Source organism: Amblyraja radiata, chromosome 10, assembly GCF_010909765.2.
Source record: "Amblyraja radiata isolate CabotCenter1 chromosome 10, sAmbRad1.1.pri, whole genome shotgun sequence".
Lineage (NCBI taxonomy): Eukaryota > Metazoa > Chordata > Chondrichthyes > Rajiformes > Rajidae > Amblyraja > Amblyraja radiata.
Genome location: NC_045965.1, coordinates 56,218,459 through 56,237,216, shown reverse-complemented (window position 1 = coordinate 56,237,216; position 18,758 = coordinate 56,218,459). Strand labels below are relative to the sequence as shown.

The 18,758-nt window shown below is 45.4% G+C and overlaps 2 protein-coding genes across 2 annotated transcripts in view; one reads left to right on the top strand and one right to left on the bottom strand.

Moving 5' to 3' along the window:
- The window catches only part of arhgap29 (Rho GTPase activating protein 29), an 87,472-nt gene extending 78,076 nt beyond the window's left edge, over window positions 1–9,396 (bottom strand). The window contains exons 1-3 of the mRNA XM_033027824.1: window positions 9,289–9,396; window positions 4,366–5,003; window positions 3,683–3,855 (exon numbers count right to left, since the gene is read on the bottom strand). Of these exons, the coding sequence (XP_032883715.1) occupies window positions 3,683–3,855; window positions 4,366–5,003; window positions 9,289–9,396 (919 nt within the window). The remainder of the gene's footprint in view (window positions 1–3,682; window positions 3,856–4,365; window positions 5,004–9,288) is intronic.
- A 7,757-nt stretch (window positions 9,397–17,153) lies between these two features.
- abcd3 (ATP binding cassette subfamily D member 3) overlaps window positions 17,154–18,758 on the top strand; it is a 38,165-nt gene continuing 36,560 nt past the window's right edge. The window contains exon 1 of the mRNA XM_033028917.1: window positions 17,154–17,323. Within this exon, the coding sequence (XP_032884808.1) occupies window positions 17,214–17,323 (110 nt within the window). The 5' untranslated portion in view covers window positions 17,154–17,213. The remainder of the gene's footprint in view (window positions 17,324–18,758) is intronic.

Genomic DNA, 18,758 nt, shown 5'->3' with positions numbered 1-18,758 from the left:
GACAGGCTAGATGCAGGAAAAATGTTCCCCATGTTGCGGGAGTCTGAACCAGGGGTCACAGTTTAAGAATAAGGGGTCGGCCATTCAGGACTGAGATGAGGAAAAACTTCTTCATCCATAGTGTTGTGAATCTGTGGAATTCTCTGCCACGGAAGGCAGTGGAGGCCAGTTCACTGGATGTTTTCAAAAAAGATTTAGCTTTTTTATTTTTAATCTTTAAGATACTATGTTTCATTTTGGAACTATGCATTTTGCAAATTTGATGAATCATCATATAGCTTATTTTGACAACTCATTTATGGAAGATCAATTAATGTAACATTCTCAATAGTTTAGAAAACACTGTAGAAACTACACATGGAATGCAGTGTTGACGTAAAGCAAGTTCAAAACATATTGGTTATACAGAAGTACAAATCTCAATAAATATGTAGGAGTGTGTAATGAATAATTACTTTTTTTTTGCCATATGATATTCAGAAGTAAATAGAATTTAACAGACCATAAGTAAAGTACATTGATTTTCTTTACAAAATTTAATCATGGAATAAATGTTTTTGTTTATTTGGTACAGTAAAACCAGACTTTGGATTGTCCAAAGTGTGAGGCAAATGGTAGTTGATTCTGTGTCTGTGGCATGTACCAGTTGCGGAAATATGGGGTCAAGCTACAGGGGGGATGGGATTGCACAGCTGTAGTTCTTGAGTCTGACATAATTCCAAGGCAGGGGTCTTAGTCAGTGGACTAGAACTGTTTTTTCTCTTTTCATTGTTTTAGTTTACACTCTGTGGAATAAACAGGAATTTCACACAATTCACCCGACATTCCAATGACTCGTTTTTTAAAGGAATGTCTTCAAAAAATGAATTTCACAGTATTAATATTCACCTTGTAATAGTGTTCTTTTAGATATTGTAAGCTGTATTATCAAGATAAATCTAGAAAATATATTGTTCTTAATAGCTACTTTACAGTTAATCAGATTATGTTCTTCAGTGACATACACTTGATATTGATAAGGCAGCCTTTAAATTAATTTGCGAATATCGTAAGAATTGTAACAACATAAAATACGACTTAATCTGTTTTGGTTGAAACCTTCAATTTCTTGCCATCGTACAATTACTGCATTTTGAGTAAATATTGCAATGTAAAGAATTACTTTGATTATTTCAAAATTAAGCGCTGCAGATTTTAAATAGTCAGAGATAATGCAAAAATATTTAATAGGTCAGCCAATATCTGAGGAGCAGGAAACAGATAACATTTTAGCCCATTAACCTTTCATCAGAGGTGGAAAAAGTCAGAGCTATAACTGCCCAGAAGTTGGGTTTCATCCTGTTTTGGTGCACTAAACGTGCTGCATGAAATATTAATATCCACTCAGCTCCCCTGCAAAAATTAAAGAAACCGAGTGGAATGGGCGGCACAATGGCACAGTGGTGCAGCGGTAGAGTTGTGCCGTACAGCATTAGAGACCCGGGTTCAATCCTGACTACGGACGCTTGTCTTTACGGAGTTCGTACATTCTCCCCATGACTTGCATGGGTTTTCTCCGGGATCTTCGGTTTCCTTCCATACTCCAAAGACATACAGGTTTGTAGGCTAATTAGCTTGGTATAATTATAAATTGTCCCTAATGTGTGTAGGATAATGTAAGTGTGCAGGGGACTCTGGTCAGCGCGGACTCGATAAGCCGAAGAACCTGTTTCCACGCTGTATCTTGAAAATAAACAAAGCTAAACTAAACACAATTATATGCAGTGTTTTGGCTCTTTGCATAAAGAATTGTGCGTTAAAACAGGACCTGTACAATTCCCATGGGAAATCCCATGGGAATTCCCATTATTGCCATGCAGACTGCCAGGAAGTAAATCAAAGAATTCTCCCCTATGGCTGGCACACAACAGTTGCACCAAAGGACAGTGAGAGGAGACAAGGTGGTCAAGTGATCTCCTGTGCATTAATTGCCCTTTAATGTTTGGCCTAACAGACTCCTGTGCCATAAGTTGCCCAAAGTATTTGAGATGCAAACTGATTATCTGGCTTTGCTTGAGTGATCAGTGCCATAGGTTGACCCTAAAAGCTACAAAATCCACAGGCATTGGAGCAAACATGCTTTGTGACACCTGTGATGTAATTTGGCACAAGACAGATAGTTGGAAAATATCAGTCCACTAAGGTAAAATATGCATTGATGAGCACATGCCACTTTCCCATTGGGTGTCATATTGATAGCCATATCTATAAAATGGAGATTGTTGAGCATGATCAGAACCACTAAGTTGGGGAGAAGACAGACACTTCTATCATGGCAATGGATTTAGTTGATTTAATACAAAGGAAGTGGCAAGGGCTGTTATTCAGATGTTCTCAAACTTAGTATCCCGTGTAATTGAAGGTAAGGGGATGAAGACAATGAAGTGGAGATTCATTAATTGGATTGCAGTGGAGAAAAGAAGCCAAGTTTTATCCTTGTTTTCAAGAGTGAGTTTGGGGTAGTGAGTATGTTATTCAACCAGATAAGAGCATGGGAAATAGGAGCATTAAGGCAATGGCTCATTAAGTCTGCTGCAACATTCATCAAGATCAGAATTCATCTTCTACCTGTGGCATTTTCATGCACTATCTCTACTTCCCTTGGAAAACAACATTCCCTGATTCCATTAATATCCTGAAATCTCTCACTTTTATTTTCAATGAGGCCCATGACTGAATTTCAATATCTTCCTGGAGACTGAGGAGACTAAACTAAAATTATCTGGTGTATAGAACAATAGATCTAATTGAGACTTACAAAGTTCCAAATATTTACTTTCCCCTGAACAAAGAAATAATGTCCTAAATGGACAACTGCTTTTTCTGAGATTATGGCTCCTGTTCCTCGACTCCTTAGTCAACCTGCATACTTTTATATCCAGGGCCTTTATATTTTGGAATTCAATGAGGTCTCAATTTCTTCTGCACCTTCTCTAAAAACATCACTTTCTTCAGGGAACATGATATCCAAACTATACAGAATACATTACTTCTGGCCAAAGCTTTATGATAGTTCATTATGCCTTCCTTGTTCTTCTGCCTCAACAGGTGAAGCTTAGGATCCATGATGGCTTTTTAACCACTTTGTCAATCAGACTACCTCTTTCAATGAACTGTGCACATTTATTTCCAAATCTCTTTGTTCTTGTACCACTTTTAGAATTGTGCAATCTAATTTATATTGCCTCTTCTCATTCTTCTATCACAATCACAATAATACTGCAGTGAGACCAGACAGGTTGAGCGAAATGTTTTATTATTTTTAATAAAAACGAACAAAAACCCGTGAAGTCCGCGTGTCTGACTGCACTAACAATAATAGCTCCTATTGCTGGGAGGAGCGCTGACTAACTAACCGACACACCCCAAATGCCTGTGAAAACTAACACCCCGCGGTCACATGACCGCACCGACCAATGAAGAGGGTTCTGCCCTCTCCACCCCACCACTAGGTGCTGTTACAGGACCCCCCCAGAACCAGAGGAAAGGAAACGAGCGGGCGTCTAAATGACCCGACCAGACCAAGTGGAGACAGGAGGGACTGGCACAACCGGTGCCACAGTCGGAACAAGGCAAACAGGCGGAAAAGGGGAAACAGGCGCAACAGGTGCAACCGGGGAACAGGGCGCAGCCGGCGGACGACGGGGTTGGGCCACCACCACGGGGCTGTCGACATCCAAATGAGCAGGCTTGAGGCGGGCCACCGACACGATCTCCTCACGACCCCCGACATCCAATACAAAAGTCGCGACACCAGGCCGCAACACCCGGAGAGGCTCCTCATAAGGCTTCTGGAGCGGAGTGCGATGCGAGTCCCTGTGAACAAAGACAAAAGAGCAGTGTTTAAGCACCGGCGGAACATACACCGGGACGACCCCATGGCGGAAAGTGGCAGCGGGAGCCAGGACCCCCACTTTCCCACGCAGATGCGCCAGCACAGATGAGGCAGGCTCTGGCGACCCAGAGCTGCAGGAAGGAAATCCCCAGGCACCCGCAGCGGCGCACCATACACCAGCTCCGCAGAAGAAGTGTCCAAATCCGTCTTAGGAGCCGTGCGGATCCCCAGCAACACCCAAGGCAATTGGTCCACCCAATCCGGGCCAGTGAGCCGCTCCTTCAACGCCGATTTCAAATGTCTGTGGAACCTTTCGACCAACCCGTTGGCCTGAGGATGATACGCGGTGGTATGATGCTGCTACGCACCATACAGCTGAGCCATGGCCGACCACAAGGCAGAGGTGAACTGGGCACCACGATCAGTAGAAATGTCAGCAGGTCGCTGAAACGCGCCACCCTGTGGGCCATGAGGGCCCGTGCACAATTCACAGCGGAACAGCTTCAGGCCACTGTGTGAAACGATCCACAACGGTGAGCAGGTGATTGGCATCACGAGACGACGCCAAAGGACCCACCAGATCCACATGGATGTGCGCAGACCGGTGAGAAGGAACCACAAAATCCTGAAGCGGCGCACGAACATGCCGCTCGACCCTAGACGCCTGGCAAGAAATGCAGGCCCTGGCCCACGCCGCAACCTGCTTACGAAGGCCATGCCACACGAACGTGGCCGCCACCAATGCAGAAGTCGCCCGGATGGAAGGATGAGCCAGTCCATGAATAGAGTCGAAAACTCGCTGCTGCCAACCAACCGGAACGACAGGTCGCGGTTGGCCGGTGGAAGTATCGCACAGGACTGTCACCCCTGCAGGGTCGAACGGCACATCAACCAACACCAAACCCGATGCAACAGTATGATATCCTTGCATCTCATCACCATCGCGCTGGGCAGCAGCCAGCGCAGTATAATCCAACCCCGGGGCGAAGGACAGCACAGCATGGACAGCAGGATGGGACAAAGCATCGGCCACTTGATTCAGCTTGCCGGCCACGTGCCGAACATCGGTTGTAAATTCAGAAACAAAAGCCAGGTGCCGCTGGTAACGAGCAGACCAGGGATCAGACACCTTCGTGAAGGCAAACGTGAGAGGTTTGTGGTCCGTAAACACCAAGTCAAGTCAAGTCAAGTCAAGTTTATTCGTCACATACACATACGAGATGTGCAGTGAAATGAAAAGTGGCAATGCTCGCGGACTATGTGCAAAAAAAAACACACAAACAAACAAACAAACTACAAACAGAATGGAACAGAATCACATATTCTTTTACATATTACATAGGAAGGAAAAAGGAAAAGAAACAGCAATTTAAAAAAAAACAGTAGAATAGTACAGTAAAGTTAGTCCCTGGTGAGGTAGGAGTTTACAGTCCTAATGGCCTCTGAGAAGGAACTCCTTCTCAACTTCTCCGTTCTCACAGCTTGGCAACGGATGTGTTTGTCTGATCGTAGCAGCTGGAACAGTCCGTTGCAGGGGTGGAAGGGGTCTTACATGATCTTATTGGCTCTGGAGTTGCACCTTCTGATAGAAACATAGAAAATAGGTGCAGTAGGCCATTCGGCCCTTTGAGCCTGCACCGCCATTTAATATGATCATGGCTGATCATACAACTCAGTATCCAGTACCTGCCTTCTCTCCATACCCCATGATCCCCTTAGCCACAAGGGCCACATCTAACTCCCTCTTAAATATAGCCAATGAACTCGCCTCAACTACCTTCTGTGGCAGAGAATTCCAGAGATTCACCACTCTCTGTGTGAAAAATGTTTTTCTCATCTCGGTCCTAAAAGACTTCCCCCTTATCCTTAAACTGTGACCACTTGTTCTGGACTTCCCCAACATCAAGAACAATCTACCTGCATCTAGCCTGTCCAACCCCTTAAAAATTGTGTAAGTTCCTATCAGATCACCCCTCAATCTTCTAAATTCTAGCGAGTACACGCCGAGTCTATCCAGTCTTTCTTCATATGAGAGTCCTGACATCCCAGGAATAACCATATAACCATATAACAATTACAGCACGGAAACAGGCCATCTCGACCCTTCTAGTCCGTGCCGAACACGTATTCTCCCCTAGTCCCATATACCTGCGCTCAGACCATAACCCTCCATTCCTTTCCCGTCCATATAACTATCCAATTTATTTTTAAATGATAAAAACGAACCTGCCTCCACCACCTTCACTGGAAGCTCATTCCACACAGCCACCACTCTCTGAGTAAAGAAGTTCCCCCTCATGTTACCCCTAAACTTCTGTCCCTTAATTCTCAAGTCATGTCCCCTTGTTTGAATCTTCCCTACTCTCAGTGGGAAAAGCTTATCCACGTCAACTCTGTCTATCCCTCTCATCATTTTAAAGACCTCTATCAAGTCCCCCCTTAACCTTCTGCGCTCCAAAGAATAAAGCCCTAACTTGTTCAACCTTTCTCTGTAACTTAGTTGCTGAAACCCAGGCAACATTCTAGTAAATCTCCTCTGTACTCTCTCTATTTTGTTGACATCCTTCCTATAATTAGGCGACCAAAATTGTACCCCATACTCCAGAATTGGCCTCACCAATGCCTTGTACAATTTTAACATTACATCCCAACTTCTATACTCAATGGTACACAAAATTGCTGGGGAAACTCAGCGGGTGCAGCAGCATCTATGGAGCGAAGGAAATAGGCGACGTTTCGGGCCGAAACCCTTCTTCAGACTGGGTTTTGTGTACCTTCGATATTCCAGCATCTGCAGTTCCCTTTTGAACACGATTCTATACTCAATGCTCTGATTTATAAAGGCCAGCACACCAAAAGCTTTCTTTACCACCCTATCTACATGAGATTCCACTTTCAGGGAACTGTGCACAGTTATTCCCAGATCCCTCTGTTCACCTGCATTCTTCAATTCCCTACCATTTACCATGTACGTCCTATTTTGATTTGTCCTGCCAAGATGTAGCACCTCACACTTATCAGCATTAAACTCTATCTGCCATCTTTCAGTCCACTCTTCCAACTGGCATAAATCTCTCTGTAGACTTTGAAAATCTACTTCATTATCCACAACCCCACCTATCTTAGTATCATCTGCATACTTACTAATCCAATTTATCACACCATCATCCAGATCATTGATGTACATGACAAACAACAGTGGACCCAACACAGATCCCTGTGGCACCCCACTAGTCACTGGCCTCCAACCTGACAAACAACCATCCACCATTACTCTCTGGCATCTCCCATTCAGCCACTGTTGAATCCATCTTGCTACTCCACCATTAATACCCAACCATTGAACCTTCTTAACCAACCTTCCATGAGGAACCTTGTCAAAGGCCTTACTGAAGTCCATATATACAACATCCACTGCTTTACCCTCATCAATTTCCCGAGTAACCTCTTCAAAAAATTCAAGAAGATTAGTCAAACATGACCTTCCAGGCACAAATCCATGTTGACTGTTCCTAATCAGACCCCGTTTATCCAGATGCTTATATATATTATCTCTAAGTATCCTTTCCATTAATTTGCCCACCACTGACGTCAAACTAACAGGTCTATAATTGCTAGGTTTACTCTTAGACCCCTTTTTAAACAATGGAACAACATGCGCAGTACGCCAATCCTCCGGCACTATTCCCGTTTCTAATGACATTTGAAATATTTCTGTCATAGCCCCTGCTATTTCTACACTAACTTCCCTCAATGTCCTAGGGAATATCCTGTCCGGACCTGGAGACTTATCCAATTTTATATTTCTCAAAAGTGTCAGTACTTCCTCTTCTTTGAATCTCATAGTTTCCATAGCTACTCTACTTGTTTCCCTTACCTCACATAATTCAATATCCTTCTCCTTGGTGAATACCGAAGAAAAGAAATTGTTCAATATCTCCCCCATCTCTTTTGGCTCTGCAGATAGCTGTCCACTCTGACTCTCTAATGGACCAATTTTATTCCTCGTTATCCTTTTGCTATTAATATAGCTGTAGAAACCCTTTGGGTTTACTTTCACCTTACTTGCCAAAGCAACCTCATATCTTCTTTTAGCTTTTCTAATTTCTTTCTTAAGATTCTTTTTACATTCTTTATACTCCTCAAGCACCTCATTTACTCCATGCTGCCTATAATTATTGTAGATCTCCCTCTTTTCCCGAACCGTGTCCAATTTCCCTTGAAAACCATGGCTCTTTCCGATTTTTACTATTTCCTTTCAACCGAACAGGGACATAAAGATTCTGTACTCTTAAAATTTCACCTTTAAATGTACTCCATTTCTCTTCCACATCTTTCCCATAAAACAAAACGTCCCAATTTACTCCTTTTAAATCCTTTCGCATCTCCTCAAAGTTAGCCTTTCTCCAATCAAAAATCTCAACCCTAGGTCCAGTTCTGACCCTCTCCATAATTATATTGAAACTAATGGTATTGTGATCACTGGTCCCGAACTGTTCCCCAACGCATACCTCTGCCACCTGACCCGTCTCATTTCCTAACAGGAGGTCCAGCACCGCCCCTTCTCTAGTATGTACTTCTATGTATTGCTGCAAAAAACTATCCTGCACACATTTTACAAACTCCAACCCATCCAGCCCATTTACAGAATGTGTTTCCCAGTCTATGTGTGGAAAATTGAAATCTCCCACAATCACTACCTTGTGCTTACTACTAATATCTGCAATCTCCTTACATATTTGCTCTTCAAATTCTCGCTCCCCATTTGGCGGTCTATAATACACCCCTATAAGTGTTGCTACCCCTTTCCCATTTCTCAGTTCCACCCAAATAGCCTCCCTAGATGAGCCCTCTAATCTATCCTGCCAAAGCACTGCTGTAATATCTTCCCTGATAAGCAATGCAACACCTCCACCTCTTGCCCCTCCAATTCTATCACACCTGAAGCAACGAAATCCTGGAATATTTAGTTTCCAATCACAGCCCTCCTGCAACCATGTTTCACTGATCGCCACAACATCATACTTCCAGGTGTCAATCCAGGCTCTAAGTTCATCCACCTTTCTTACAATGCTCCTAGCATTAAAATATACACATTCAAGAAACCCACCCTCTCTTATTCTCTGTTTATTGTCTTTTTCTTCTCTCTCCCCTACATTTTGGGTCAGAGTGCTACCATTCTCTGCCTCCTGCCTCACACACTGACTTCTAGCTTTCCCAATTTGAGTCCCTCCCCCCAACCATACTAGTTTAAAGTCTCCCCAGAATAGGGATGTATAGTTCCTGCAGAGGGGCGAGTGAAGTTCCCATAGTGCGTTCGGCCGAACGCACTACTCTGCACGCGGTAAATGTCCTGCCTTCCAGGAAATACCGGAAATGTTGGACCGCCAAATAAAGATCGCGGTCGAACACACAGTAATTCCGTTCAGGAGGGCGTAGGTGCCGGCTGAAGAAAGCAAGCGGTTGCCAACGACCACCGATAAACTGTTCACAGACCCCTCCGATAGCAGCATCAGAAGCATCCACGGAAAGGGCGGTGGGGGCAGCAGCCCGCAGGTGCACCAGCAACATGGACGCAGCTAGCGCCTCCTTGGCACCGTCGAAAGTGGCATCAGACTCGGCGGTCCACACGAGATCCCGCGGCTTATCGGTCAGGCACAGGAACAAAGGCCGCATGACCCAAGCCGCCGCTGGCACAAAACACCATTCCCACAAACTCCTGCAGACCCTTGATGGTAAGCAGCCGAGGAAACCGCTGAATCGCCTCCACCCTGCCAGGAAGGGGTGTAGCACCCTGTGGGGTAACGAGATGCCCATGGAAGGAGATGGAGCTGAGACCGAACTGGCACTTGGCGGCGTTAATGACCAACCTGTGATCCCGGAGCCGCTGGAAATGCATGCGGAAGTGCTCACAGGGTTCGCGATGAGAACAGCTGGCGACCAGAATGTCATAGAGATAAACGAAATCAAAGGTCAAACCGCAAGCAACCATGTCCATCAGGCGTTGAAAAGCCTGCGCGGAGTTTTTAAGTCCAAAAGGCATCCGCAGCCACTCAAACAAGCCAAACGGAGTAATGATAGCAGTCTTGGGCATATCATCGGGGTGGACAGGAATCTGATGGTAGCCACACACCGGATCAACCTTCGAAAATATGGTAGCACCATCCAAATGAGCCGTGAAATCCTGGATATGCGGGACCGGGTAGCGATCGGCGGTCGAGACGGTATTTAGGCGGCGATAATCCCCACATGGCTGCCACCCCCCAGACGAATTAGAAACCATGTGAAGTGGGGAGCCCAAGGGCTGTCGGAATGCCGCACGATCCCTATGTCCTCCATGTGTTGGAACTCCTCTCGCGCTAAACGTAACTTGTCGGGCGGGAGGCGGCGCATCCTAGCATGCAGTGGAGGGCCAGCGGTGTGGATGTGATGCACCACCCCATGCTTAGGAGCAGCCGAATGGAATCGCGGGGTCAGGATCTCCGGGAACTCCGCCAGGATCGGGGCATAGGCTCCGCAAACATCCGACACAGACTCGAGCTGCGCATCGAGAGAAACCACGGGCCGCGAGGCCACAGACTGGGGGGTCCCGGATGAACGAGGCGCTGGCCCCGGACGTCCACCATGAGGGAAAAAGCCCCCGAGCAACAGCTGGGAGTCATCAACGATGGTGAAGGGCCACGAACAACGGTGAGAATCGAGGACAAAGGAAACAGTCCGAGTCCCGTAGGAGCGAATGGGGCTGCCATTAATGGTGGTCAGGACGGGGCCACGCTTACCGGCATGGGTATCAAGGCCGGTCGAAGATATGATGCTGATCTCAGCCCCAGAGTCCACGAGGGAACGAATGGCGATCCCTGACTTAGAGGCAATGTTTCTGGCCGACCGCGATAGCCTCAACTCCGAAGTTAAGTCCACGACCTGCGGTGGGGCTCAAAGTCAGTCCGAGGAGGCCTCCATCTATGTTAGGCCACAGAGCGACCGGAGATATGACCCGGAAAACAATCACATCTCTGGCAAGGTAAGAGATTGAAAAAAAGTTTCCCCTGACCCCCACCCCCTGTCCCCCACCCCCTCCCCCGACCCCCACCCCCTGTCCCCAACCCCCTCCCCCCATATAAAACAAACCAGAGAACATTCACACAAACTTTTAAAACACACACTAATTTTTTTTTAATACGAAAAAACAGGCGGGGCTGCTGATCGTGCGGCGCCCCTGATGGATTCCCAAATGTAATATTTATCAGCATTAAATCTCATCTGCCACTTATCTGCCCATTCCATCTGGATGTCTACATCTTCCTCAAGTTCTATAACTATGCTCTTCTTAATTCATTATGTGTTCAAGTTTTGTGTTATCTCTAAATTTGGAAATTGTGTTATTTTCACTCACGTCTAAGTTTCTAATATATATTAAGAAAAGCAGTAGTGCCAACCCATGAACTATACTGTACGCATTGTTCCAGTCTATAAACCAAGTCTTTACCGCTACTTTTTTTTTACCTAGCCACATTCTAGGATTCAAAACATTCCTTCCTGGTGAAGTAGCAAACTACAAATACATATTTCTTCCAATTTAATGAACTGCGTTCAGCGTTCCTCTATAATAGTCACTTGCACAATGGAGAAACTAAATGTGGATTGGTTGGTAGTCACAGTAGGGCTGGCCAATCTAATCTCTCCTAGGCAGTCCATTCTTCCTGTGACCGCGTGGGTTTCCTCCAAATACTCCGGTTTCCTCCCACATCCCAAAGTCATGCAGGTTTTGTAAATGGCCTCTGTAAATCACCCAAAGTATATAGGAAGTGGATGAGAAAATGGGGTAACAGAACTAGTGTGAACGGGTGATCAGTGGTTGCCCTGGAATTGGTGGGCAAAAGGCCTTATTTCTATGCTTTACTAAACTAAACTACACTACACTAAACTAAATTAAATTAAACTAAATAAACATAAAAATTGACATTTAATGATCATATTTATTCAAAAAAGTGATGGATAATTTTCTGGATATGATGGGAATCCATGAATATGGGAATAGTGCAGAGCAATGGCAATGAGGTGGAAAGTCAACTATGATCAATAAATAGCAGAGCAGGTTCAAAGGGACTGCCAAGTTTTTGAATTTCAGCAGGTATAATATCTGTGGCCTATCAGTTTAAAAAAATTATTCTGGGTCAAGGGTTGCTGCGCAGCTGTGCTGAATAGTTCATTGAGGAATGACATCAAAGACGTGTCAACTACAGTCACAGTTGTGTAGGTTTTTTCAACGTTTTCCTTCCAGTAGGCATTGCCTGCCCCTTTGTCATTGGCCAGATAGCTTTGACAGTTTTGAGTAATCCACATGTTTGTTTATCAGCAAATTTCTCAATTTCTTATTCTCTTTCCACCCATCATCTTTTCTTCAGGTCATGGTCTTTCTGTTGGATCTTGGCTTTCAGATGTTCATAGATCTTTTTACTTTTTCTTCTGTGTCCAATCGAAGGACATCTTGAATTTGGTCTCCATTAGTTCCTGGATCTCCTGTTCACTTTCATAGAAACCATAGAAAAATAGGTGCAGGAGTAGGCCATTCAGCCCTTTGAGCCTGCACTGCCATTCAATATAATCATGGCTGATCTTCTAAAATCAGTACCCTGTACCTGCTTTTTCCCCATATCCATTGATTACTTTAGCCCTGAGAGTTAAATCTAACTCTCTTTGAAAACATCCAGTGAATTGGACTCCATTGCCTACTGTGGCAGAGAATTCCACAAATTCACAACTCTGTGGGTGAAGAAGGTTTTCCTTATCTCAGTCCTAAGTGGCCTACCCATTCTTCAACTGTGATCCCTGGTTCTGGATTTCTTTCACTACCATAAATCAAATTACCGGCATCTGGATTTCCAATTATATTCATGTTAGCTCTATACACGAAATAGAAATTAATGACAATGAAACTAAAGGGATAGTTGGCATTGAGCTTTTTATGAAAGCCAGAGCACTTTTACAAAGTTATAAAGTATAGACACAAAATGCTGGAATAACTCAGTGGGACAGGCAGCATCTCTGGGGAGAAGGAATGGGTGACGTTTCGGGTCAAGACCCTTCTTCAGACTGATGTCAGGGGAGTGGACGGTACAGAGATAAAATAGAGTAACATAAAGTAGATGTGTTCACCAGATGTAATCCAAGGCTACCACAACCACAAAGGCGGAACCTCTACTTAATTTTATCTTGCACTCCTGATGTGGCATCGTTTGGAACCAATGCACGTCTTTGTATTTCCACCTTTCTGCTTCACCAAGATAATGAGTAACTTAAGCTTTTGTTAATTAAAAAATCAAATGCCTTTGTATGGAAATAGGTGATCATTATCCATATTCTAAATAAGTACAGGTTTTTAGTGTCTCATGACCAAGAAGTCCTACTGGTATAGGGAAGAGTGGACTATTTTCTGATGAATCAGATCCTTTAACAAAGAAGTTGAACTTTTGTTGATGTCATATTGTTCCACATGTGATGGTTGTCAGAAAATTTCAGACTTGTAAAACGTAGCTGTTGTTTAATGTAGAAATGTGGTAGTCAGATTTTGTGAACAACAATGCAATAATGTGTTTTGTGTGGCATTGAGTAAAATATATATGTAACTGGGACCCCAAAGAATACTGCACTGTTCTTTATTGAAGTGGTGTTGTGAAATCATTCACAACAATAAGAGATCAGATAGGTCCTTGATTTAAGGGCTTATTCAAAGCGTGACACTTTTCACTGTCAACATGTCCTTTTGCTTTGCACTGGAGTATTAGCCAAGATATTTGTCTAAGTGACATAAAAAGGGTAGATAGTCAGTGCCTTCTTCCCAGGGTGAAGGAAACTAGAGGGCACAACTTCAAGGTGAGAGGGAGAATGTTTAAAAGAGATCTTTACACCGAGGTGGTAGGTGCCTGGAACACGCGGGCAGGGGAAGTGATGGAAACACATGTGATAGCAATGTTTAAGAGGCATTTAGACAGGCACAAGAAGAGGCGGGGATTGGAAGGATATAGGCCATGTGCAGGAAGATAGATTTAGTGAAAATTGGGAACATGTTCTGCACAGGCATTGTGAGCCGGGGGCTGATCCTGTGCTGTACAAATGTTCCTGTACGATGTGCTACTGTACATTTAAAACTCTGGAGTAGGTTTGTAACTGGGATATGATGGCTCAAAGCAAGGTACCAGACATTCCTTAATCAATCCTATTGAAGAATTGAGATGAAAATGCAATTAGAAATGGTATATTTAATTTCACATCAGTTGTGAAAGAGAAATAAGCAGAAAGAAGTATTGGCTTAGAAGAGAGAGAAAGGAGAAACAGAAAAGAAAATTATAATTTACATTTTTAATATGTTCAACAACAAATAAAACCAAATGGAATAAATTTCAAACATTGGCTCAGTAATGTCTCCCATATCATCACAGATTTTATCATTCCAGGAGATCACTCTTGCACAGCCTTCACCTGATAATTCCCCAACTCTTTACAGCCCATTCCTATATTCAAGATAAAGGGTCTGAGTTCTTCCTGCAGTTATTATTTTTTGTTCCAGATGGCCTGAGTAAGTGAACAAGAATGCAGCAGGTGGAATATAATGTGCAAAATTTTCAGCTTATCCACTTTGACACACAAAACAAAAAAACAGTGTTTTTTTAAATTACGTGAGTTTGGGTAGTGCTCATGTTTAAAGGGACCTGTGTATCCTTGTGAACAACATTGAAAGCTAACATGCAGGCGCAGTAAGCATTTGTGAAGGTAAATCGTAGAATGGCCTTTATAGAATGGGAATATTTGAGAGCAGGGTTAAAGAGGCTTGCTGCAATTATCTGTAGCCTAAGTGAAACCACATCTAAACAATTGTGGTCTCCATACTTTAAAAAGGATGTAATTGCACAGGTGCAGCAAAGGTTCATTGGACTAATATTTGTGTCGAAGATCATAAGAGATTAAACCACTGAAACTTATACAATTTTTACATGGCTCAACTGGATGAAAGTCGAAAGGATGTTTCCTCGGAATATAGAATTTAGAGTATGGAATCAGTGTCGGGATCATGAGCTGGGGAGAAATTTCTTCACTAAGTGAGTGACAAATCTTTCCAATTTTCCACTCCAGAGATCAAACGTGATCCCCATCAATGGCAGTCTCAAACGCCAGAGGGCCTTCTCTGCTCCTAATTCTTTGATACAGTATTTATTTTCCTCTGAATTATATATCAAATGATCGTGATATAAAAGTAAAAATAAATCAAAATATTATACTGCTCCCCGCTGATGTTTGAAGGTCTCAAGCATTGCTGTCGCCACCCCAAGGCTCCTCTCTAGGGGCATATGATGTCAGAGGCAATATCAAAAGAAAAAATAAAATATATATATATATATATGTATATATATATATGTATATATATATATATGTATGTATATATATATATATATATATATATATATATATATACACATATACATATACATATACATATACATATACATATACATATACATATACATATATATATACTAGACCAAGGGCAGACCCGTTGGGTCTGCTCCCCCAACATGGAGTTGTGGGGGGGGGGGGGGGGGGGGGGGGGGGGGGGAGCCGGCATGCAGCATCAACACTAACTACCCCCCCCCCCTCCCGCACTTACGCTAAGAGGGAGAAGAGGGAAGGGGGGGAGAAGAGGGAAGGGGGGGGAAGAGGGAAGGGGGGAGAAGAGGGAGGGGGGGAGGGAGAGGGAGGGGGGGGAGGGAGAGGGAGGGAGGAGAGGGAGGGGGGGGAGGAGGAGAGGGAGGGGGGGGGAGGAGGAGAGGGAGGGGGGGAGGAGGAGAGGGAGGGGGGGGGAGGAGAGGGAGGGGGGAGGAGGAGAGGGAGGGGGGAGGGAGGGGGGGAGGGGGAGAGGGAGGGGGGGAGGAGGAGAGGGAGGGGGGGGAAGGGAGGGGAGAGGGGGGAGGGGAGAGGGGGGGAGGGGAGAGGAGGGGGAGGGGAGAGGAGGGGGAGGGGAGAGGAGGGGGAGGGAGAGGAGAGGGGGAGGGGTGAGGGAGAGGGGGAGGGAGAGGGGGAGGGAAGAGGAGGGGCGGAGAGGGGGAGGCGAGAGGGGGAGCGAGAGGGGGAGGTGAGAGGAGGAGTTGAGAGGGGAGGCGAGAGGGGGAGGCGCGAGAGGGGGAGGAGAGAGGGGAGGCGAGAGGGGGAGGAGAGGGGGAGGAGAGGGGGAGGAGAGGGGGAGGGGGAGAGGGGGGAGGAGAGGGGGAGGAGAGGGGGGAGGAGAGGGGGGAGGGGGGGGGGGAGAGGGGGGAGGAGAGGGGGAGAGGAGAGGGAGGGAGGGGGGGAGAGGGGGGGAGAGGAGAGGGAGGGAGGGAGGGAGGGGGGAGAGGAGATGGAGGGAGGGAGGGGGGGGAGAGGGGAGGGAGGGGGGGGGGGGAGGAGAGGGAGGGAGGGGGGGGGGAGGAGAGGGAGGGAGGGGGGGGAGGAGAGGGAGGGAGGGGGGGAGAGGAGAGGGAGGGGGGGAGAGGAGAGGGAGGGAGGGGGGAGAGGAGAGGGGGAGAGGAGAGGGAGGGAGGGAGGGGGGGAGAGGAGAGGGAGGGAGGGGGGAGAGGAGAGGAGATGGAGGGGGGGGGAGTGGAGAGGGAGGGGGGGGGGAGTGGAGAGGGAGAGAGAGTGCATTTTTACTTCAACCCAAACCACCATTTGCAGGCAGTGCTTTATTACCTCTAACCATATTTTCATTTTCAAACCAAATTAAGGGTACTCACAATGCTGTAGACATTTGTCAGTGTCATTCAAAGCTCTGATTGAGGCACCCCACTTGCAGAGACTGATTGAGGCACACCACTTCCTGGTTTTATAGTCCCTCCCCCTCCCTCCAGCAGAGAGAATGGGGAATGTTGTAAAAACATTAATATCTCTGTCAATTTTCATTGACGGGAAAAATCCTCGGCACACATGCGGCGGAGGGGGGCTCTGAGCGAGGTGGCCAAAATTGACGGCCGTAGGTGGAGCGTACTCTCGTAAACCGCAGCACAGAAAGCCAAAACCGGTCAAGAACAGAGTTTTAGTAATATAGATAGATATATAGAGGACGTAAGTAAGCTTTAATGCAAACGCAACATGGATTTGCTACTCGTGCTCTGTGAGAACCCGAGCAATGCAATAGTTAAGTGTAATATGAATACTTTGGGAGGATGTGTGCAAGGTTTACGTATAGGGTTTCCTCTGGGTGGTTTGCATTCAGGTTAAAGTCCCCTCCGCAGTGACAACGCGGAGGTGTGATTGACAGCCGGAGGGACGTCCATCCCGGCAGCGCTCGCGACGTTCTCCGGTCACGGCCATGGCGGCTTTCAGCAAACTCCTGACGGTGAAAAACTCTGCTCTCGGAGCCACCGCTGTCTTGGCCCTGATTGCGATCGCCAGGAGACGGAAGAACAGCACACCGCACAGGTACGGGGCGTGGATTTGTGCCGAATAACAGGACGGGGCTGGGAGTACTATCGAGTGCTAATCGAGGCCGTGGGTTTCAACCGGCCTAGTCACCTCTGGAGGAGAAGATTGCGACCACATAAGCTGCCGGGAATGAATGGGCATCTGCGATATCCCCATCCTCCTCCTGAGCAAACCAAGGGTTTTAAGATTTAATGATTTTTTAAGCGCATATTGCTCCCGGGTTACGCAACTATGGATGATCAATCTTGAAACATTGTTTTATTGCTTCCCCGGCTACGCAGCTAGGAAAGATCAATCTTGAAGCATTGTTTTAATTCCCCTTACCCTTGGAAGGATGGCAGTGGCCGAATTGAGATGGTTCATGATGTTTTACTCTTGATTATTTCAGAATTGTTAATTTAAAAAGAAGAATTAATCTCTTTAGGAATCTAGGGCTGAATTTGCACATGCACATTTGAACACGTCGGGGAACACTTCCACTTCCAAAGTGGTATTCTGTTCTGCATTTGTTTAGCGCCTGATCGAAAGTAGTGTCATAGAGCTATGCATCACGGACAAAAAATGCATTGCCTATACTGACCAAGTTAGCTCACTGTGCTAGTCACATTTACCTGCATTTGGCCCATATTCCTCTAAACCCTTCCTTTCAATATACGTGTATAAATGATTTTAAAAGTTGTAATTGTATCTACTTCTCTAGGTTAGTCTGTATCCCAGATACAGACTGCCCTCGGAGTGAAAAAAAAGCCCCTGTGGTCCCTCTTCAATTTCCCCCCTTTAACCTTTGGGTTAATCTGCAGTATTGTGAGAGTTATTTTTTCAATGAATTTTACAGAATGTGGGCATTGCTGGCAAGGCTAATGCTTCTTTCCATTTTTAATTTTCATCTGAGAGAGTGGTGATAAGCCATCTTCTTGAACTGATGCAGCCCTATGATGAAGTTCAACTCCTATTATTCGGTATGTCAAGAGAATGATGAAGGAATTACTTATATTTCCAAGTCATTATGGAACTTGCTACCCTTGTTCACAGGTCGCAGATTTGGGTTGTGTTGTTCAGATAGCTTAGGAGAGTAACCACAGTGCATTTTGTATGTGGTCCAGTCACGGGGGAATACCTGTCTGACAGAATGAATGGATAGATTGATGAAAGGGCTGCTTTGTTCTGGATTGTATTGACCTTTACTTCCCCAGGCAAATGAGAACATTTCATGACAATCTTAACTTTATATAATCTTAACTTTTTTAGACTTTGTTTAGACTTTGGTGTGTCAGTTGCTGCAAAGTATGCAATCTCTGAAGAAAGGCCATTAACTTGAAATGTTAACTGAGGTTCTCCATCCATAGATGCTGATAGACCTGCTGAATGTTCTTAAAGCTCATTCACTAGTTATATTTGGACTCCTTGTTGCCACAGTCATTCAGGTGTTATC